This window comes from Carlito syrichta, unplaced genomic scaffold (assembly GCF_000164805.1).
Source record: "Carlito syrichta isolate Samal-C Ts95f unplaced genomic scaffold, Tarsius_syrichta-2.0.1 Scaffold315108, whole genome shotgun sequence".
In the NCBI taxonomy this organism is placed as follows: domain Eukaryota; kingdom Metazoa; phylum Chordata; class Mammalia; order Primates; family Tarsiidae; genus Carlito; species Carlito syrichta.
Window position 1 is genome coordinate 452,551 of NW_007259204.1, and position 24,849 is coordinate 477,399.

Sequence of the window (24,849 nt, forward strand, 5' to 3'; positions counted from 1 at the left end):
AGGCCACCGCAGCTTTGACCAGCTAGGCTCCACAATCCTTCTGCCTCAGCTTTCCAAGTAGCTGGAACTATAGGCACACACTACCACGCCCAGCTAATTTTTTATTTATTGCAGAGACGAGGTCTTGCCAAGTTGCCCAGGCTGGTCTCTAACCCGCAGGCTCAGGCAATCCACTCGCCTTGGCCTCCCAAACCGCTGGGATTGCAGACTGAGCCACCGAGACCAGCCTCCTTAATATGTTTAACATGTTAGCCATAACATTGTGCTAACCTAAACATACCATTCTACATAGGGATAACAGATCTTTAGACTGCTCACTGACTGATAATGCCTACTACAATTGCAGCTTTTAACTTTATTTTTCTGTGTCCTCCAACAGCACTTAATCTGGACCTAGCTATTAAGAAACACAAAATTTTATTCTTGTCCCTACTTAGAAATATTTCTCACTGTTCTTCCCTGATAAATTATAACAGAACAATTAAATATGTATTCTGGAGTGCTTAGAAATGATTTATGGCAATGCTGCAGTATAAGAGGAAAAATAAGGCCTGAGTATAAAAAACTTGGCAATGTCCAGATCAAACTCAGAAGTAGCTGCCAAAAGACTAAATTTATCAAATCCCTGTCCAAGACTCTTTCCACTCTGCAATGCTCTTTCATGTGCTGAATGGATTCTGTAGGAATCTCTACTAAGGAGACCATAAAAGGTGATACAGAAAAATAAATGCAGGTCTTATAAAAAGCTGCTGCAACCAGTTATTCACATAGCCGAATCTCACAAACATATTGTTGAGCATAAAAACATATTGCATAAAAATACATCCTGATAACGGTCCTTATAAAAGTCAAATACATACAAAGTATAATAACATTGCTTAGAGATACATACATATATAATAAACCTCTAAGGGATACTAAGGGAATGTTGAATATAAAACTCTGAATAGTTACTGCAGGGCACGGTGATGTTCTGGAAGGAATTTAGAAGAGGCAGAATTATTGCTAGTATTCTATTTCTCAAAGCTAACAGTGGGTATACACAATTATTTTATTATTTTTAATATTTTATATGTGGCGTATTCTTTTGATTGAGCAAAATATTTCAAAATATATTTGAAACAATTAAAAATGATAACATAGTTTTTCTCTTGCTTCTAATACTAGAAAGGCCATGACAAAACCTTAAATCATAAGATGAGAATTGTAAAATAAAAATTCTGCTGGACCAGCTAAACAAACAAGAAAGACTACGTACAAGCTTGGCAATAGGAGACAGAGAATTTGTGCAACACGGAAGAGAGCTTGAACTCAACTCTACTAAAACAAAAGGGAGCAGACGAATTTTTAAATGCTGGAGTGAGCTAATGGAAAAGTGCTGGGAAATGGGGTGGGGGGATGTTGGTTGATGTGATTAGGCTACCTGTGCTTGCTAATTGTCTCTTAAAGAAGCTAGCCATGTACTCTCCTACAAACATAGGCACTATCTTCTTCCAGGATTCCATTTCAATGGAATGACTCAAGGACCTATCCTTGAGAAAGATATTTCTGCTTTGTACAACGCAAGAGTCTAGGAGAAGATTTACATCTCAAATAGAGAGGGAAAGAATTTACCACTACAAGTTGACTAAAGTAAATGCCCTAAGAATAGGGAAGTCAAGGACAACTAAAGAAAATTTTGTTGTTCTAAAAACACCTAGGATAAAAAATGTTAGTCAAAATTCAGCACAAGAAGTAGAAATCAGGCTAAATATTTAGGCAAATAGGGCCTTACTAATAGAATTAGATGCTTACAAAATGATCAGAAGGAAGGAATGTGGGAGTAACTCCAATAAGCCCAGATAGGATTTTCTGAGAGATCTCTTGTCCACCTGAATCAGGAATGTGAAAACTATAAAGCCATCACTAGAATTATTGAGTTCAAGAACTCACTGTGCCAATCCAAGGAAGGCGGATTAAGAGGAAGTTGCCCCATTAATGCTCCTACAAACTAAATTAGTGACTCTACAGTGAGATCTCCTGCAAAAATCCTCACTCATCACCATGGCACCGTCTTTACCAAGAGACGTTGCCAAGACATCCAGAAATGGTCTTCATCACAGCCTTTGGATTTCAGGTCTGTTTATTATTGGTGGAACCAAATTATATTCGCAACCTCAGCTTTGATGGAGTCTAAAAATTGCAGTTCTTAATATTCTTGCCTCTGCAGTACTGGAAACTACACTAGACAGGAATGATGTTGAGTGCCAGTCATACCCATCAAGAAGAAATGTCAGATGAATAGGCGCTCAGACTGGTGTGGAGCAAGGTGATGGTAAGAGATGAGAAATGAATAAGGGAATATAAATCAGGCAAATAAATATTTATTGAACAAGATTTTTTTTTCAATAGCCAGAAACAAAGAAATGCACATCTTTTGAATCTCATGTAGGTTTGATGTTCATTCATAATAAGCTAATCGAGTACCTAGAAAATACTGTTTGGTAATTAAAAACAAGAAACTAAAAGGTTTATTATTTGCAGTTCAGAAAAAGTAAACAAATTATTATGGTGTTGAACTTATAGAATTAATGTAATATCTGATTAATAATGGAAAATAAATGCTTACAGAATAAATGACGGTGTAATAAAATTAAAGTAATTTTTAAGTTGAAGACAAAATTAAATCTTTAAATATATTGATATATAGAAGTAGAAACACTGAACAGTTTTAATGCTACCATTCCATGCTATAACACAGTAGTTATAATAGTTGCAGTTTATTAAAAAAATAAAAGTCACTATTTCAAGGATTTATATATTTTGTTTTCATTTTATTTTCTCTCTCAGCCCCTGGTTGTTTGCATTGAATCTTGGAAATAGAAAGCAAAATTAAGCCTAAAAAACCTAAAATAATTTTGTCTTACCAGTTCATATGTTATTTTGTAATTGAATGACATAAAACTATTTTATTTTCTTTAACTCCAGAATATGTAGAAGAATTAATTCTACACATAAAGCTTCATGAAAAATAATACTATACATTATTTTATTTTATATTAAAGATTATTTCACTTTTCATGGGTCTTGATTAAAAAGAGAGATTATTCTGTATCTCTTCTGTTCTAAATAGAGAGGTCCCATCATTGACAATAATTGTGAGCACTGGTGGCAGATATTATCCATGTTTTTTCTTTGTTTCCTTGTTCCAAGGACACTGATACATTTCTGCTTCAAAGTGAATAATGTCACTTTAAGAGCAACATGTGCATCTGCAGTTTGCATCATCACCAGTATAAACACCATTGAACTCCTCCTGGGTATAAAAAACATTTGGACCTACTCTCCAGGGATTGAGAGCAACTCTGGGTGCAGCACTCACATGTGCAGCACAGAAACTGCTTCTGTCACTTTCAATTTCCTCATAATGAGATATCTCTGGTTGCACTTACTAGGTGTTAAGTATTGTTAGACAACACTATAAATAGGACTAGTTTGGCTAAAACTAACTTAGTTTAGTGTGTTTTTATTTCTGTAAAACCTATCTGAATACCTGTATCAATAGCTCATTTGAAATGAGCTCATTATTTTAATTAATCTCTTGAATTCACTGCACAGGTACAAAATGAACTGTGATTAGGATAATCCTAAATGCTATTTGGTTTGTTTCTTGCACAACCTCGTGCAAAGTGGATGAGCATTACTCCTTGTTGGCTTGGAGGAAACGATGCAATTCTATACATGCTTTGCCTACACAGTGGGGGAGGGCTTTATGCTAACCATAGCCCTATCAGTGACTAGGCAGCATCAGCCATAAATGCACTGTATTTTTTCAACATGTGCTGAACACTCCCTGAGGACCCATTATGATACAACTTCTCTACTAGGATTTGGTGGTATAAAACTAAATAATACTTAGAATGTCTTCTAGCCTACTTATATCCAGTCTAAATTTTGGTATTTTGCAGAATATCTGGTGGAGAAACCAGTATTTAGTTTTTCAAACTGTGTTCTGTTCAGAATATTGCAGGAGTCATACAGCTCTGTTTGTACTAAAAGAGGAGGAAAGAGAGAAAAAAGATAAAATCACAAACCTTATGGCATAGCACAAGAGTAACCCAGGATTATAACCATGGAAATTGTTACATGAAAACAAGAGAATTTAGATAATTGGCAACATGATGTGAATTTAAGAATGATTTCCACAACTGATGAAAATAGAATGTGGCGATAATGTTTAACCAACTTAAAGGCAGAGGAATAGTTAGTCAAGATAGTTTTCCATCTGGAATTGTGTATGAGAAGGATAATGGCATGGTTTCGATCAAAGTCTAAGAAAGAGTTATCAATATTATTTAAGGATCTTTTAAATGGATGACAGAGAAAAGTGTTCATTTGTAAATTAAATGAGTCAGCTTTTCTGTCTTTCGGTGACATCTGGGAGAAGACAAACTGCTGTGAACTACTCAGAACATTGGAAAGTTCTAAGTTTTTGCTAATGGAAGCTTTTAAAGCGAAAATCAGACAGATTTGGGTAGAAGACCTTCCTGAAGAATTCCCCTAGTACTTAGAATTGCTAACATCTAGACTAAACTGAGACATGCTGATGAATCTTATTGGGGAAAGTTTTTTTTGATGATTTTCAATTTAATTTTTATTGTAATAAGAACATTGAATATGAGATCTACCTATTTAACAATTTTAACTGTATCGTGCATTACTGTTAACTATGTCATGATGTTATACAGCAGATCTCTAGGATTTATTCATCTTCCATAACTGAAAGGTTATGGGGGAGTTACTAGTAAGCAGTACAACATTTTGGGGAATATAAGAGATGATGAGGGCCCAAGCAGTAGGCCTGACTTCCTGAATATGAATCTTAGCTTTACCACCAGTGTGTTATGTGAGATTACCCAGTGGCTCTAGGACTGTTTTCCTATTGGCAAAATGAGACTGGTAAATGAAATACCTTTTTCTCAAGGCAATTATGAAAACTGAGTGAATATATGTGTAATAGCATGGTGTCTATGTACTAGTATTCTATGATTATTATAATTATTATTATTTACTAAGTACACGTGTGCCAAAGTCCTCTCACATTTGGTTTTCAAGATCTAAAATGCAGAATATAAGAAAAAGAAGAGCTCAGCAACAGGTATAATTTTCAAGGACAAAATGATAAAGAAAAAGTTAAGACGCTATCAACATCAGTTTATCTTGAGATGAAGGAAGGGTTAAATAAAAACGGGCAGCATGAGCTCATTTAGGGGAATGGTGGTTACTTGCTTGGATGAGGTGGTGGTTACACAACTTATGCATTTGCCAAAACTATAGGACTATACATCCGAGAGTGAATTTTACTATAAGAATAGAAACACCCTGAAATGACAGCAAACTATACCAATGCGGAAAATAAGGACAGGGATGAAGGGTAACCTGCAGGAGCAAGATTGCTCCTTAAAGGACTTCAAAAGGTGGATGGGTTGACATGAATATGGGCAATGGCTAGAGTGGAGACAGAGCTTTGGTAGAGTGTCCACAGCATTAGTCAAGGATTTGTTTGTTTCATTTGCTGCTTGGTTGGTTTTTGTTCTTATGATTAGGTTGTGAAGCGTTTAAGTCTTAAGTTAAAAGTACCAGCAAGTTCTGAATAACAACTACAGCACAAGTGGGTGTCATTTTTAGGTCATCTGCTTCCCACCATGGACCAGAGGTGCAGCATTCAGCAGAAGGCTTCAACTGAAGGTTACAGCAGCTTCCAAATGGCTGCAGGCATCCAAGTGAATTCAGAGCAAGTAGAATCTTAACCCACAGCATCAGAGCTAGTCTAGCAATTGTAAGATATTTATCAACATGAAAAAAAATGAAACTAGCAGTAATGAGATGCTTATCAACATGGTAAGTATAATTTATGTAGATGTTTTACTTCTTAATTGTTTTGTAGAATTATTTTTATTGTTTATGGTAGCTCTTTTAAGATTTTAAGAGTTCTAACCATAATAAAGATATTTTTACTTGGAAGAGGCAAAACTTTTGCAATAGCATTTAAAAGTTGAAGTTTTTATTCTACTACTTTTACCTGTAAACGTTCCAGTAGCTATTTCAAAACACAGGTGCAAGTGTCTCTAGATGTTTTGTGTAACAGTACTGAAAACACAGTACTGAAAACAGTACTGAAAAATAGAACAGGGCTCTGAGTGATGTTGAACTTGTCAATGGTATGGGGGTAACACTCAGTTGATGGGCATTCACTAGTTTGTATGATTTCACGTAGGGCATAGAAGCCCTCATACCCACTTGGCCATCTGGATGTTACTCCCTCAGTGGACCCAATAACCAGAAACCCAGAAATCTGGGTTATTCATATGCTGTCTGAAGTTTTCTGTGAGATCCGGAACTAGTGGGAATTTAAAAAAAATATTAATATTTTTGCTGTCCAGTCTAGAGTATGCTATTGATAGGCAGGATCAAAGTACACTACAGTCTTCAACTCTGGGTTTAAGTAATCCTCTCACCTCAGTCTCCCAAGTAGCTGAGACTGTAGCCCTGCACCACCATTCCTGGCTCAATTTTTTTTTAAAGTGAGCAAAAATATACCCCACATATGTTCCTGAAAAAGTATTGCTGGTCAAGGAAATTCGGGCATTCAACATCCCTTTTGGATATATGTTAGTGAATGAAGATGGGTGATAGAAGATACAGAAAGAAAGCAGCAAATGTGCAAAGTTAGAGAATGAAACAAATAAAAACAAAAAGAGGGAAAAAATACATAAACATAAAATGTTTATATCAATATGGAGCTAAGGAGAACATGACCAAAGGTAAAGATAGTCAAAGGACCAATAATTATTAATACTTGGGGAGTTATTTTTAGTCCATTCAGGACTGCTATAACAAAATGCCACAAATTGGGTAGCTTATAGACAGACATTTATTTCTCACAGTTGTAGAGACTGGCAAGTCCACGATCACATTGCTGACAGATTCAGTGTCTGGGGAGGGCCTGCTTCCTGGTTCTTAGATGATATTTCCTATGTATGTCCACATATGGAAGGGGCCAGCTAGCTCTCTGGAATCTCTTACACAAGGCTTCACTCTCATGACCTAATTACACCCCAAAGACTCCACCTGTTAATATTATCATATTGATGATTAGAGTTCAATGTATGAATTTTAGGGGGACAAAAAATTCAGAAAACAGCAGCAATTGTTCCTGAATAAAGCCAGTTTATTCATCTTGTCCATCTCTGTGCTGACATTTGTTGTAAAAAATAATATATCAATATTAAGAATAGGACGTGGCATATGCCAAGCATAATTGATATAAATATCAGAAATCTGAGGCTTACATAAATTTAGAAAATCCATGTAAACATTACAATTTTCTGCTTATAGCCTAAGTGATTGCTTTACAGTATCACAGAATATTCATTTTCTATTTGTTAAGTATACTCATTGCTTAAAACTTGATTGATAGTCAACAACACTATTGACTGAGTAGATTTTCAAAACTGCATTATACACACATACATATATTTGTACAAACTTTTATATTATAATATATATGCAATATTCCTGCATTCTTGTTATTTACTATTTTTTTCAGTAATTACCTTGTTGACATTTGCAAATATATCCATTGTTTTGATCTTCACAGTTTGCTCCATGTAGACATGGTGATGAAGAACATTCATTTATATTAATTTCACAAAATTGACCAGAAAATCCAGGAAGACATCTAAGAAAAAAAGTGAAAAATATATTTTTATATATTATACACATGAGCAATATCATCTTTCACCTTGGGGTTCCACCATTTGGATGTATTTTCAGAGTTTCACAACACGTACCTGGAAGCCTGTCTTGTGGTGATATAATGGGTTGAACTGTAGACTCCAAACAATATGTCTAAGACCTAACATTCAATAAGTAGGAGTGTAACTTTATTTGGAAAAAAAGACTTTTTGGAGATGTGGTTAAATATCTTGAGTTGAAGTCATTCTGGATTATTTAGTGCGTACTAAATTCAATGGCAAGTGTCTTTGTAAGAAGAGAAGACACAGATTACACCAGTCAGAAGACCATGTGCAGATGGAGACAGAAACCAAAATTATGCATCCCCAAGTCAAAGAACACCTGGAGCCTCTAGAATCTGGAAGAAGAAAGGTAGAGACTTCAGAGAGAGCAAGGCCTTGCTGACACCTTGATTTTGTATTTCTGGTCCCTGCCACTGTTAGCAAATATGTTTCTGTGGTTTTAAGCTACCAATTTTGTGGTAACTTATGTCAATCTTAAGAAACAAATACAGGAAGTGGTATTACTATGTATACCTGCTCAAACCGAAGTGAAAAATTTGAAAATAAATGAAACAGCTCTCTAGGAGGCTCTTGGGTTAGAGAAATTGGGAGCATTTCATGGACTGTATGCTCCTTAATTGGAACCAGAGATATGGAGTCAGTAGGTTAGAGGCTATTGAACTTCCTCTTATTCTTTAGAGATAATTGCATATAAGCCATTTAGATGCCAGCTGTCAAACCACAGTTCAAGAACTGATAGAAGATCCATTCACACTGATAAAAATGCAATGTTCATGAGTGATGTTTACCTATTTACATGGCAGATCTTTTAAAAATGCTGAGGGGGGGAAAAAGAAACAAACTAAAACTTTGTGTCTGCCTTCAAGAAGCACCCAACTTAATTAGAAAAACATACAAGCAGCAAACACAATACTATGATAAATACTATAAGAAGCTTATAAAGAGATGCATTTTTTAGCATGGCAAGGAGTATGTGCAAGGATGAGAATGAAAAAAAGAATGTGGGTTAATCCAGACATTATAGATAGTTCTGAATGCTGAGGTATGAGTGAGGGCACAGTCTGAGGTCATGCTGGTGAAAAGATAAATAATAAATAAGGATTAGATCATTACATAGTATTGGATCATAATTTTCACCATTACTTATATTTACTGAACACTCACATAACTTTACCAAGGTTATAGGACTAGCAAATTGCAAAGGTAAAATTTTACGTGGCCTATGTTTATCAGCTAGCCAAATTTAGCCATTCTGTTTCATTTGGATAAACACTTGCTTAGGTGATTCTGTTTCACTGTAACTGTCTCTACCCAGGCAAAACTAAGTGGCTATGCATATTAAATAATTCAGAATGCTAGTGACTCCACTGTGCTAGACCCTCACTGGACATAACTGGAGACTATTTTCTGACCGACAAACAACAAAACCTGTTTTAACTGTGTGTAGATTTATGGGTGGACTCATTTTGCACTTTCCAGATAAATTCTTCAATATTGAGTTGTCACCCTGACCATGAACCTCCTCCTTCTTGTAGGAAAAACAAACCTATGACGATTTTTCTTTCAGAGGAATTCTTCACTGGTGGTGTTTCCTGGCATGCAAAATAAACTAACTCAGGCCTCATTCTTTAAGTATTTGAAGTTTTTATTGCCTTTCCTTTAATACAATAAATTGTTCTGAAAAATATATTGTCAAAAAATACTTGCAAGAAATATGTGAAAAGCTCATTTGTCTACATTATTAACTGCCAGCAATATTAATATTATTTTTAATTTTCACTGCAAAAGGAAAAAACACATATTTTGTGGTGGTATTTTTTTTTTTTTTGAAGAGGGTAGTTTTAAAAAATTGTGTAATAGATTTTTTATTTTGGACTAATTTTAGATTTACAGACAGTTGCAAGGGTAGTAAAAGTTCTCAGATGATCCATACTTAGTACTTCTTAGGTTAATAGCTAACATTATTATGGTATATTTGTCACAACTAATGACACACTATCGATACATTATTATTGGCTAAAGTGCATATATTATTTGGGTTTTTTAGTTTTTACCTAATGTCCTTTTTTTCTGTTCTAGAATCCTTTCCAGAATACTATATTATATGTAGTCGCCATGTTTCCTTAGGTTCCTCTACAATGTAATATTTTCTCATACTTCCTTGTTTTTGATGACCTTGGCTCTTTTTTATTAATTAATTAATTAATTTTTATTTTAAAGATGCAGGGTACAATTCAGGGTTAAGTATACAAATGTTCATTATGCAGGTACCCTTGTTGATGAGGTATGCCTCACCCTCCCCTGTCAGTTTCGTCAACAGCCAATCCTGCCCTCCGCTTCCTGGCAGTTTCCCATTACTGCCAATCCCTTTCTTATAATATTATGGTAATTGTACAAGGTCCGTTTATGAGTGAGAACATATGGTACTCTGTTCTTTGTTTCTGTGACAGAGCTCTGAGTATGATCGACTCTAAATCCATCCAAGTTGCTGTGAAGTCCATATGTTTGTCCTTTATGGCTGCAAAATATTCCATTGTGTATATGTACCACATTTAAAAATCCAAGTCCAGCTTCAATGGGCAGCATGGTTGGTTCCATGTTTATGCTACTGTGACTAGTGCTGTAATAAAAATGCATGTGCAGGTATCTTTTTTGTAGAATGATTTGAGTTCCTCTGTATATATTCTAATAGAGACATTGCTCGGTCATATGGAAAGTCAACTTCTAGTTCTTTCAAAAGGCCTTGACTCTTGAGGATATCAGTCAAGTATTTTGTGTACTATACATCAACTTTGGTTTGTTTGATGTTATCCTCAAGGTTGCACTGGTATTATGAGGTTGGAAAGAAAGAAATCACAGAAAGAGCTCATTCTTATCACTTATATGAAGAGGACTCTTTAGAGGGAAGTTGCTGTGCACACCCTACACTTGAAGGATGAGGAGTTATATCTCACCTTTTTAAGGGATAAATAGCTACATAATTAATTTGAATTTTTCCATGTATACAAAAATAAGTTTTTCTGGAATTCTGGGCAAAATTGCTTTGAATCTATAAATCAGGTTGGGAAGAAATGGTATCTTTTTTTTGTTTTTGAGTTGGAGTCTCACTCTGTCACCCAGACTGGAGTGCAGTGACCGCTCCCGGACACTGCAGCCTCGACCTGCTGGGCTCCGGCAATCCTTCCAACTTCCGAGTAGCCGGAATTACAGGTGTGTGCTACCACACCCAGTTAATTTTTTTATTTTAGTGTAGAGATGAGGTCTCGCCTGCCCCGCGGGTCTCGAACTTGCGGGCTCAGGCAATCCACTCACCTCAGCCTCCCAAAGGCATGGGATTACAGGCTGAGCCACCGAGCCCGGCTAGAAATGGTATCTTAATGCTACTGTGTCTTTCAATACATGTTAAGAAATATCACTCAGTATCATAGACGCTAAGTTCATCCAAGTTGCTGTAAAGTTCATACTTTTGTCCTTCTTTACGACTGCATAATACTCCATCATGTATATGTACCACATTTTTTTTTATCCAGTTCTCTTTCCATGGGCATCTCGGTTGGCTTCATGTTTTTGCTATTATAAATAATGCTGCAATATACATGTATGTGCAGGTGTCTTTTTCATAGAGTAATTCGAGTTTTTCCAGGTATATTCCCAGTAGGGGGATTGCTGGGTCATATGGGAGGTCGATTTTTAGATCTTTTAGGAATCACCACACTGTTTTCCACAGAGGTTGTACTAGTTTACCCTCCCACTAACAGTGTAGAAGTATTCCCTTTGCATCCTCTCCAGCATCTGTTGCATTTAGAAGTATTGATGATGGCCATTCTGACTGGAGTTAGGTGGTATCTCAGTGTGGTTTTAATTTGCATTTCTTTGATGACTAGTGGGGTTGAGCATTTTTTTCATGAATCTTTTGGCTGCTCCTGTGTCTTCTTTTGAGAAATGTCCCCACTCATAAGCAGACCTTAAACAATTATCATAGTACTATAAGAAAGGGATTGGTAGTAGTAGGAAACTGCCAGGGCAAGGGGGCACACCTCAACAAGGGTATTTGCATAATGAACATTTGTATACCTAACCCTGAATTGTACTCTATATCTTTAAAATTAAAAATTAAAAAAGATTAGACTATAATTTGTGTACATTTTATTAGACTATCTCAAACTTTATTCATATTTTATAATGACTTTCATAATAAAATTTAACAACAGAAGGAAATTTGTCACAACCAAAATTATACCATAAAATACCAGCAAGGTTAAATACATTCATAAATTATAATAACAAAAAAAACAAAAAAACAAAAAAAGAAATATCACTCCACTTATTTATATATTGTTTGATTTCTCTCATTGGTGTTTATAGTTTTCTACATACAGACATTACACATATTTTGTTATATTTATCTCTAAATGCTTCATTTTTGTTTGTTATTATAAGTGATATTTTTGTATTGCCTTGTGATTTTTTTTTTCAATACTCAGTGTTCATTGCTGGAAAGCAAATCGACTTTTGTGTGTTCAACTTTATTTCCTGTAATCTTGCCATACTAGCTTATTAACTTCAAGAGTGATTTTAAAAAAATTAATAAATTCCATGGAGTCATTATAACATTTGTAAAATAAAAACAGGTCTATCCTTCCTGTCCAATCTGTGTACCTTTTATTTTTCCCCTCTTGTTACACTCAGGAGGACTTCTAGTATGATGCTAAATAGGAGTGGTGAGAGAAAACATCCTCTCCTCGTTTCAAGTCTCACGCAAAGAGTTCAGTTTTTCACTATTAAAAGCATGATGGTAACTATAGGGTTTTTGTAAGTACCTTGTATTAGTGTGTGTTTTATTCCTGGTTTATACCAGTTTTTATCATGAATGGGCATTGACTTTTGTCAACTGATGTTTCTGCACCTATTAAAATAATCATATGTTTTTTCTTATTCATTTGTGATGCCATGATCATATTCACATATGATACGATAATGGTTGATATGATCATCTGGGTTTTTCTTGATCAACCATTAATATAATAAATTACATCGAATGCTTTATGAATATTAAGGCTTCCTTTTCTGCAATGGGCCTTACGTGCTGATTTATTTGTGAACAGCCTATGATTTCAGTTTTAAAGTTTTAAGGTTAAACTTTTATTCTTCACTCATTCAGGTTATATGATATTTATATTCTTAGCTTAAGTGAAGGAAAGATTTTGAAAACTCTTATAAAATAGAAGTGCATAACAGTTTATAACCCTATACTCTGCAAAAATATTTATACAATGGACTGTAAAATTCTCTAACATATGGGGAGATTGAGCTATTTATATTGATATTTTAGGCAGTTTAATTCCATACACATTCACTTCATAAGCACTTTAATAGAACATTTGACAGGTTGAAAGAATACACCCAACTTGTTTATACAAAAGGATTTATTAAAAACGATTAAAACACAACTATATAATGACACTGTCACACTGGGCTTTTAACACAAGAATTGCTCTACAATATTGGGAGAAGGGGCATAAAATACAAATTGATTTTGAGGAATAGCAATTAAAATAATAAAACACTGAAAGTAATTTTTTGAAGAATGAGAATTTAGAATTAAGCTTTAGAGGGACCCAACCTCACACTTCCACTTAGGTTATTGCTACAATAAATTTACTTTGAACTGCTATTAGCATGTCACAGGAGCCACCCTCAAATGATTCTTCAAATTGGAAAATACTGCTTTGCCCTGTTGCTACAGATTAAGTTGCAAATAAAATTATTTAGTATGGTTTGGGGCTATTTGGATAACCACATGGCTCAAATACAGTTATATAACCACTTTGCTAGTCACCACCTTTTCGCAGAACTCTTACTGAAAGTCCTCTAGGTCAGTGGTCCCTAAACTTTTTTGGCTTCAGGGACCAGTTTTGTGGAAGTTATTTTTTCCACAGTCGGGGTGGCAGGTGGGATGTGCTGTCAAACCCCACTGTTAATGTTAATCTTTATTTGCAGCTATTCCCAGCACTAGTATCACCGCCTCAGTTCCACTTCACATCCTCAGTCATTCAATTCTCATAAGGAGCATGCATCCTGGATCCCTCACATGCACAGATCACGCTAGGGTTTGAGTTCCTACAAAAATCTAATGCCACTGATGATCTGACAGAAAGCAGAACTCAGGCGGTAACGAGAGTGATAGGGAGTGGCTGTACATACAGATGAAGCTTCATTTGCTCACCCATCAGTCACCCCCTGCTGTGTGGCCAGGTTGTATGACCTGTACCAGTCTGTGGCCGGGGGATTGGGGACCCCTGCTCTAGGCCCTCATGACTGTGGCTGCTGATACTATTTCTTTGGCATGGTTACTTCTAATTCACATCTATTAAGTCCAACATTATGGTATTTATTTATTTTCTATTATCTTTTTCACTTTCTCTTCCTGAAAGATAAAGCATAATCTCCTATTGTTGTCTATGGAGCTCTATGGATTCTGTTATACCAAAACCATCACTGTGATCATTTATCAAAACAAATTATAGGGCACATAATAAAGAAATTTTCCAGAAGTGCCTTAGTTTATTAAGCAAATAAAATATTATCTGGCATTATACATTTTGGATAAGAAAGTATAACAAGCTTCCAAAAACTGAATTTCCATCCCATGTGATCAATTTTGTCCAGAATTTTTTTCTTTTTTTAGCTGAGATGGGTAACAATTTAATTTAAATAAGACTTAATTCTACTTTCATACACTCTCTAAACTCTTATTTGCTTTTGAAATATTCATTTTACAGTTTAAAAACAAGTGCAGTTGAGCTCTCCAATGTTTCAGTTGCTGGGCTTTGATAATACAATTGAATAAGATGTAATTTAATAATTGTCAATAGGGAACCACGTTATAACATGATTTATTTTAAAATTGCAAAGCATCAACTTTAAAAACATTAACTCTAAATGCTCAGAAGTAGAGTGTCTATTTATTATTAGAAACTTTGAAGACAATAATTCTCAAGTTAGAATAGCTGAAAAGTGTCAGATGTACACATAAATCACTTCATACAATTTCAGAACCACTACCGTTCTTTTTGTGATTTATATTCTTTTTTTCATAGTTAGGAATACAATTGCACATAAATCCTTTCTTAAAATATACCAAAATCTAAAGTGTTTATGTCTCTGAATTTTAGACACTTCCTTTGTAAGTAATTGATCATAGTCAATCATGAACAGAGAGCCTCCAATATGAATTCACACACCCTAAATATAAATTCACACACCCTAAATATGAATTCTGCTTAAGCTTGATTGTATACCTATACCCTTAGTAAAAAATGTACACCTTTTGGAATCTATGGCTTATTTTTATGTAAAGGGCCATAATTCTAAAGAATAGCCGCAGGCAAAGCAAAACCAAATCATCCTAATATCTCTTACCACTGTGCCTTGACCTCTTTGTACTGGATGATACACCAGATAATCAAACTGGATCTGAAATTGTCACATAGCTGATCTAGGTCATTGGAATCCAGATATTTTACCTATATTCATACCTCATGTGAATGACTGTGAGTTTGCAACATTGAGTTTTTTCCTTTTTTAAAATTGTTTCAATAAAGAGTTAGATTTTGTAAACTACCAGATCTCTGGAAAATACAACAGGAACATAAGTAAGTGTTATCCTAGTGAATAGGCAAAATCAATTATCTGACCAGAATGGCCTTATTTGTTCAACAAATATTATATTATTATTCACCTCAATATTTTCTGTACTATTCAATTTAGCACATTGTGTCTTCTAAATGTTTTCTAAAGCACAGGAATTTTAAACTCATTTGATTTGCTTGAGAGTGTGATTTATTAGAATCTAAATTATTATATATATTTTCAAATATGTAATTTTATTATAGTCTTAAGTGAACTGCATAAAGTCAAATCCTAATTGATATGCCAAATAGGTACTTTTGTTAGTATTGTCTAAATTATGCATCTTAGAGGCTATTTTTAACTTAACATTTTTACTTTTGTCCTGAGTAATTCTATTACATTACTATCAATTATGCATACAGATTAAGAGGAGATACTCTCAGAAAGCAATTATTTTAATAAATTTCTTGGAACCACTTTGCAAATCAGAATATTGTCTAAATAACTGTTGGTTGAAACTGCACATGAACAAGTAAACTGATATAGGTTAAAAAGAGATAACATTAGCCACAACTGTCTCAGTGACTATAAATGAACAAATTCAAAATGTATTTCTTTCTATAGATAATATCATTTGTGTCAGTTCTCAATAAAACGTTGCTTTAAATATTGATATTGTGAGTACTTAAATGTCACAGTACAAAGTTGCTTTGATTCAGAATGCTCTATGTACAGAAAATGAGGCAGGAACTTGGGTGCAGTTTGTTTATATGGAAGGTGATCCAAGTAAGCAAAAATGAAGAGTGGAAATAATAAAACTGGGAAGGAAAGTCAAATGCATAATTTAGCAGTGTGGCCACTTTGCTTCTGTGGGTAACTGGGACTTGGTCCAAATGTAGTGGTTTTAAAATTCTTTCATACGTTTCTCTTCAAAACATGGAATCTACTCCTTCTCTTATTGAAAACGTGATTATCACCTTCTTCCCTCTTTGGATTTCTTGGGCCATCTAGCAATTGTGCCACGAGGACATGCAAGTAAATCTATGGTGAGAGCTGAAAAAGAACTGAAGTCTCTGACCAGCAGCCACATGAGTGAGCTAAGAAAAGCATCTTTCAGTCTTGGACAAATCTCCATGTGATCCTAACCTTGCCTACATCTTGGCGGCAGCCTCATGAAAGACCCTCAGTCAGAACCACCCAGATAAGCCACTCTTATAATAGTGTGAAACAATAAAGACTTCTTGTGTTAAGCATAGAACTTTGAGGGTAATGTATTACACAGTAATAGATAATTTTGTACACATGGAGTACCTACTGAAGATCCGTGAAGAAGGCAAATCAGAAACTTCCTCAGAATGATTGAGAAATGGGGCAATGGTCCACTGTCTCTTGCTTTCTATTAGTCAAGAGTTGCCCCTAGGGTATTAACATCTCCAAACTTCTAGCCTGCTCTATAAGTGGTTGCCCTCAGTAAGATCCCTCAACCTTCGAAAAAATCCCAAAGGCATAAAAGGAGAAGCTGTGGTGGAATATTACTGACATGCTTGGGAATTGTCCAGCACAGCTGGATGGGGTGAGAAACATCAGTGGCATCTGTGCCAGATGCCACATGAGAAGCAACAATCTATTTCATGTGTTAAAAAGTGAAGAAGGGAATTGAATAAATTCAAACTTCACTGAGAATTTGAATTAAGACATTTTAACCTACATTTTACTTTTAGGAATAAAACATTTACTATGCAAGACAGTAGATTTTTATGCCAGAGATTACATTAAGAGATAATAAGGAAATAGCTAGAACCAGCCTGGACAATGAATTTATCTCAATTTACTATAACTTCTATTACCTTTTAGGTATTACTTTATTTTGATAGAAAGATATTCTTAAGACAAGATTCTCTATTATTAAGAAAGTTTGCAAATTTACATCAGATTGCTCTATTATAGTCAGCAAATATTATAAAAAATATTATAAAGTTAATGGTAGCTATTTTTTTCCAGCTACGCATTTTTTAGGGTCACTTGTAAACATCTGGAAATTGTCAAACACAAACAAAACAGAAAATATTTTCAGTCTACCAGTATTTGGGTTTCTTCATCTGACCTGAGTTTAAATCTTAAAAAAATTCTGTTGACAGGTACAATTTTAGAAAATTTTTATGAAGACATAGTGCTTCTCATGGCAAGAGTCAGTCCAATGCCTGACCCAATCATTTACACTGGAATGAAAGAGATTTCTGATAAAATATTTTAAAAGTTTTGTTTTATTTGAATGCCCACATTGTCAAGTACTGAAATTTCCCAAAAAACATATTCAAGAAGTATTCAGTTGGATTTTTCCGGGTCCTTTGAATGTCAATTTTACAAGGCAATTCCTTTGGTTTTTCAACAACTCTAATGGAAAAAAATTAAATTAAATGGAACCATCTCTTTTTTTTTTAACACTTGCAAACTGTCGAGCATTATGCCATCTTATTATAATGACTTTAAATATCTCTTCAAAAATTCTCCCACTCATTTGATGATATATTATTATTATTATTATTATTATTATTATTATTATTATTATTTTAAAGATGTGGAGTACAATTCAGGGTTAGGTATACAAATGTTCATTATGCAGGTAACCTTGTTGATGAAGTATGCCCCTCCCTTTCCTGGCAGTTTCCCTCAACTGCCAATTCTACCCCTACCATCAGTTTCTTACTATTGCCAATCCCTTTCTTATAGTATTATGATAATTGTTCAAGATCTGCTTATGTGTGAGAACATATGGTACTCTGTTCTCTGTTTCTGTGATAGATCACTGAGTATGAGCGCCTCTCAATTCATTCAACTTGCTGCAGTCCATATGTTTGTCCTACTTTATGGTTGCATAATATTCCATTGTGTACATGTACCACATTTTAAAAATCAAGTCCAGTTTCAATGGGCAACCTGCTTGGTTCCATGTTTTTGCTATTGCGAATAGAGCTGAAACAAACATGTGTGTCCAAGTATTGATGATATATTATTAACAGGAGTAATCCATGAGCATTCTAATCCACTTTGCATGTATTTGAAATTATCTTTTGTCACATTTTCCAATTCCTATCAGATACCTCCCTTTCTTATCCCATTCTTCATAATACAATGTTTCTGTATCTTTCACTGTCATGACTTACCCATCTCTGGAAAAACAGTTTCCTACAACAATCAGATTTTCACTCCTACTCTCCCTCACTTAATATTACATTTGACAAATATTTTCTTCTTTGTGGATATTTGTCTATGTATGTGGATTCATACATGTGTGCTGATGGAAAAATTAAGGTTCTTTTCACAAAGAACAAATTTTATACTACTTTAGTTTTTTTCCTGTGAGCAAATATGAAATGTCTGACATACTAAAGGAGGCATTATGTGAAGTTAATGTTCTACCTGTTTATATTTTCAAATGTATTTTATTTTAATATATATGTACCTTTCTAGCTATGCACTTTTCAGGTTCATGTGTATACATTTGGAAATTCTGAAAACAAAATTAAGACAAAATATTTTTAGTCTACTGAAATATGTACCAATAAGTTATATGGAGTGTGTGTGTGTGTGTGTGTGTGTGTGTGTGTGTGTGTAAATGGATGGATGGTTAGGTAGAAACATGCAAATATATGGATAGTATCATGGGGTAACAGGAGTAAAAACCCCAGGAGATATAAAATAAAACAAGTTAGTAGGGGGAGAAGAATTTCAAGCAACATAATGAAAGTAAGATTTTTTCAAATCTTAAAATTAACATTAAAATATATACATTTAAAAGAATATCTTAGGTTTTATAAAAGTACATCTAAAATTGTGAGTTATTGTGGTACTTTTTGTCTTTCTTTATCTTTAATACAGAGATCATCGTCTTTTGAACGCCTCTCATGTAGTCAATCTTGTTGATTATTTTCTTGCTCAATTTCAGCCAGTCTAGCTTTGTCCAATATTCATTGACAATAGTGTACGATTGAAATAAAAAGCAAAACCGTTTGTCAATTTCTTAATATTTCATAATCGCTATTTCTGGAGTTTACTTTGATTTTAAACTATCTGGAATGTACATACTGATTTAGTGTGGGATCAGAAATTTTTGAAATCCTTCTTAATTGTGAGTAACTATATCACTAATAGAGTCAACATGGTGAGAATTCTCCATCATTAAGTAAGGGTGTCTTCTATAATTCTCCAAGAGAGAGCAGAAGTGAATTTTAAAGCTGACTGGCCACTTATCAACATAAATCAGCTCATCATTAATAAATTAGTGCATAAACTAGACTGTAAGAAATTCCTTTGGGATTATTTTTATCAGATTATTTATTTCTTTAAGAGCAACTTCAGCTTCTATTAGTCCTACTAAATATTGATTCTTCTGACCTCTACCTACTTACCAAACTATACATGTTCTGATAATTGCTGTTTCCAATTTGAAATGTTGTTATTAGATACTGAACAGAGGAAAAACAGATCCAAGCCCCAATTACAGATACTGATTTACTCTCAGAATACCCAAATATACAGACTTCTGGACACTGAACATTTCAGACAAGCCCACTCTCCTGAACTGACAGTTTGAAATGAATAAAAGGCATTCTGAAAGTACAGCTACACAATATTTTAAAAATAAATTCTTTAATTTATGAAATAACAATGTTAAACATAGACTAACTGTTTTGCAATTTGTATATACATTCTTGGAAGAATTGTTGGTCCTTCTAAGTCAGGAATAGGAATTCATTTTAAACAGAATCTGTTTATTTTTAAAATGATTTTTAGTTATAGATAAATATATGTTGCTTCCCTAAGAAAGCTATGACCGGGTTCTTTAAATATTATATCAAAAATAGTAAATGTTAATTGAGATTATAATAGAATACAAAAATTAATATATTAAACATTTATTAAGGCAAACAAATGTTTAATGTTGTAATTATAATGATTATGTTCTGTCAAATGTCATCCATTTGGTTACTTCTACAACAAAAAGCTCCTATCTTGGTTTAGATAAATTCTCTCAATTTTTCATATTTTTAAAATTTTTATTATTTATCTTTCTTTCATTTTGGGAAGAGTTCTAGGAAGAGCAGGACATCTAATCTGTATTCTTTTTAGACTGTCTTAACCCTAGGACCAAACAATCCTCCCTGACACAATCTATCTCATAAATATTTTGTAGTGGAAGTTTTAAAGCCATGGCCTCAAAATAATAAAGAGTGCCTATTTTCAAGTAATTTTTCCTTAGTATATGTCTTTCACCTGGGATGTTAAGGGTATGAAGAATATGATGCCTGTGTTCCTAGTTTCTTATCAAATGTCACCAATTAACAAGTCTTTGTCTTTACTGACTTTAAGCTTTTAACAGCTCCTTGGTTGCTGCAGTAATTTCTTTTAAAGTTTATATTCCTGCCCCCTCTAAAAGTTTGTAGGGCTGCCATAATATATTGGGTGGTCTGAAAAACAGAAATTTATTTTCTCAGAGTTCTGGAGACTAGAGTTCCATGATCAAGGTGTCAACAGGATTGGTATCTTGTGAGGCCCTCTCTTTGACTTGTGGAAGACTGTCTTCTCCCTGTGTCTTTACATGGTCTTTCCTCTGTGCATATTTGAATCTTAATTGCTAATCGTTTCTTCTTAAAAGGACACCAGCCATATTGGATTGATGCCTACCTTTATGATCTCATTGTACCCAAATTATCTCTTTAAAGGGCCTGTCTCCAAATACTAGTCATATTCAAAGTTACTAAGCATTAGGACTTCAACATATACATGTGTAGGGGACAAAATTCATTCCATAACCTTCTCCTAAAAACTGGAAAAAATTTCAGGAATAAACTCACATAAAAGAAAAACAAAGACATAACTTTAAAAATAAAACTAGACATTAGAATATATGCTAAAACTTTAAGGAAGGTCTTAGAAAATTACCAAAGACCACTTTCAGAAACTTTATAAAAGTTTCTGTTTTTAAGCCTAAGTATTATATGTTAATATAAATATCTCTTGATCAATTCTATAGCTTTTAAAATTATGCTTGATTGTTAGCATTATACACATTTCCCCCTTATTTATTACTACCTAAGCCTTGAAGATGGACTAGAAGCTTAATTATAAAAAAAAAACTCCATAAATTAAAAAGCCCTCTGCATGCTTTTAGTGAAAAGGCATCATTATATGGGAGAGTCTTACACTAAATATTTTTTAAAATTATGCAAAATGTTAAAAAATAGACACCATTCCCTTTCATGATAAAGACAAAACAAAAATAGCTTTTTATTCTTCTCTTCTGTTCTCTATAATCATGAAGCCCACTTAGTGTCTCCATTTAGATAAATGCCTGTGAGACACTCAGCTCAGAATCTAAGGTCAGTGGCCCTATTCAAGAAGTCTGGGACTCCTGGCTCTTCTCTCCAGTTAACAACATGACATTTCTACTTTACAGGAAATGTTGAGTTGAAATGAAAATCTGCCTAACCAAGTAGAGTAGACTCTGATTTTTTTTTTTAACTCCAAAGCTATATCTTGACAATAGAACTGTTTATTTTATTTTGCTACTTTTCATGGTACAGATTGTATGGTGCAGGAAGAAAACCAAATTAATGTATGAGCTGAATGTGTCGGAGTAGCATTAGAAGTTTCTCTCTCTCTCTGTAACACACACACACACACACACACACACACACACACACACACACACACACACACACACACACCAATACACTGAGGCATGTATGGTTGGGGTCAACTTTGAAAAAATAGCTATCTAACTGTCAGCTTCCCTTTCATAACCTAAAAAAAGGTTGTTGTGTAAGCATCTCAGACTTGCAGTTGCACCAACCACTGTGTGTCCACAAAGAAAATTGCAGACTGTAGAGAGAACACAAAAGTGAAAAGATCTTTACTACTTGGTAGCATCATCAAACTGTTGAAATGAGTCTGGAACCACCAATTACTAGATTTCTTATTTTGGGAAAAAATGGAATAATCCTAATTATTGGTCTATTAGTTTGTTTTTGTTGTTGTTACTTAAATCAAAAGCACCTTGATCTATAACTTTTTTGGTTTGAAATATCACACATAGTTTATCTTAGTGTTTAGCATTTATCTTAATAAACTTTTTATATTTACTGGTTTTAAGAACACAGAAATGTGATTCTACTTTTTAAAATTAAGACAACTGAGATTGCCTGTACTATTACATATGCTGTTCTTTTTTGATGACTTTGTATATGTGTTTCCTTACACTTAAAATTGACCTATCCTCTTCCTTCCCTGGTACATGAGGATATTCTTCTACTATGAGAGGGAAGGGGGCATGTGATGTAACCCCTTCTGTGCTGACTTTGTCTCCATATCATTTTGTTCACATAATCCATTTCAACATGTGTAATTTTCTTTTTCTATGAAGAGATAATAAATGAAATGATGCTGCGATGAAAACTTACATTCAATTTGTAAGCAGTTAAAATTCCTGCTGGAGAGTCAACACTTGTCCAGATGATGCCTTACTTAAAAAAAAAAAAAGACTTCTCTCATTCTCTTCATTTTTTCTAAAACCCTTCTCTGCAGTGGAAGTATAGAATAAATGTGTACTTTTTCTTTTATTAATATATAGGACTAATGTAAATAAATCTTCAAATTCCCTTAGCTGACCCAAATGCAACTGCTTCGTTTCTCAGGGAAAGAAGAGATGTTCTTTTGTCCAAAGAGTGACTTTATAATTTGCATCTAAATTTACCTTTCTTCAGAGAGTTAAAGGTGGTCTTACTATTAATTATCACAGGACAAAAACAGGGATAAAAATGAAGCATTTAAGACAAAAAGACTTGTATGGTCATCCTATCCATAAAAGATCTACACTATTCAGATGCATGACATCTTTTCCTCTAGGGAAATCCCATGTGGTTCTGGGGAGGATTAGGGGCAGGTGGTATTAAATTAGTGTGTAGTGAAGAGTGGCATCCCACTACATACCCTAAAAGGGGTGGAAGTGATCAAAGCTGGTTAATTCAGAAAACCCTATTTCCTGTAATAGGTGAGAATTTTACTTAAGTAGTGACAATTCAATTTCCTAATGATTTGATCTGATTTTTATTTTAGATTGTAGCCTAAGCAGATAGAGAGTCAAGGTGATCAGCAGCAATTTTCCCCACCAGAAGTATAGGGTTTACCTCTGAATAAAGTCAGTTTATACAGGAGAGCAGAGTCAAAAGATAGAGAAATAATTTCTGGACAGAGTCATTCCTGGATCCAGCTGTGCCTGAAATTAGCATCATAATGAAACTTCCCAGTTTTATGAGCTATAAAAATTCTACATATGGTTTAATTAGATGAGGTTAATTTTTTAAATTTTTACTTGCAGTTGACTGAGTATTGAAAAAGCATTTTTGTCTTTTTGTCATCTTATGATTTAAAAGAATTGTGACTGGTTGGAGAGGGTTAGAACCAAGAGAATAAGAGGAATTAGGATAGGACATTTTTATTTCTATTGTGCGGAAGATTCACAATGAAAATGTATGAATTTTTTATGTTTTAATGTTCAGTATGCTTTTAGGAATGCATACTCTCTGGAGAGGGAAACAATATTCTTAAGAATTATTACAAAGAGAATATATTCTGGGGATTTATACTAATCTTCAACCATTTTAAATACACTAATATCCAGAATAGTAGTAGAGAATTATAATGTGACATTATGAAAACATGATTAGCAGGAAACTGTATATGTATGGGGAAAAGATGTTTTGTGAACCAATCCCTGATTTCAGTCTACCTGAAGTTATATAGATATATTCTTTAATGTGGTTAACTTCTCATTCTCATTCCTCGCAATTGCTGTGAATTTCCTTGCATTTACTGTGCCAGGTAGCTCTGAATAAAAAAGATGCAGATTTCCTAGCTGGAGGAATCTTTACACAAGTGGAAAAAAGCAGCATCGGTATGTCAGCTGCCTGAATTCCTCTATCAGTAATTTCTTTCTAGGTAAAGTTTATTATTATTATTATTATTATTATTATCTCTAATCACATTGAGTTAGCAAACAGCTAGGATTAATCACTTAGGATTTCATTCATCAGAACGTTATTATTTTACATTAACTAGCCTTCACAAAGTAGTTGAATTTCTTTGAAAAATAAATACTGACTGGAGAGGGGCAAGATGGTGACAGCATAGGTGGACTTGTGAGATTCTCTGAACGTGAGATTCTCTGAACCACCAGCCATGCTAGTACGAGGCCCGGGGACCTTCTGTCCCATGCAGGGCCGGATATTGTGGCCCCCTGCTGCTGCTGTTCCACCACATGTGTGGGAGTCTTGGGTCTCAGCTCGTGCTCTGGCTACATCATCTCCCACCTGGCACCCAGCACCAAGCCACCAGTCACTCAGGGAGGCTCTGGGTGCCG

General features: G+C 34.4%; 1 protein-coding gene across 1 annotated transcript in view; it reads right to left on the bottom strand.

Annotated features, from left to right (window-relative positions):
- Positions 1-24,849, bottom strand: part of LOC103274897 (protein eyes shut homolog) — an 872,098-nt gene that overhangs the window by 375,531 nt on the left and 471,718 nt on the right. The window contains 1 exon segment of the mRNA XM_021706071.1: positions 7,596-7,720. Coding sequence (XP_021561746.1) covers positions 7,596-7,720 — 125 coding nt within the window.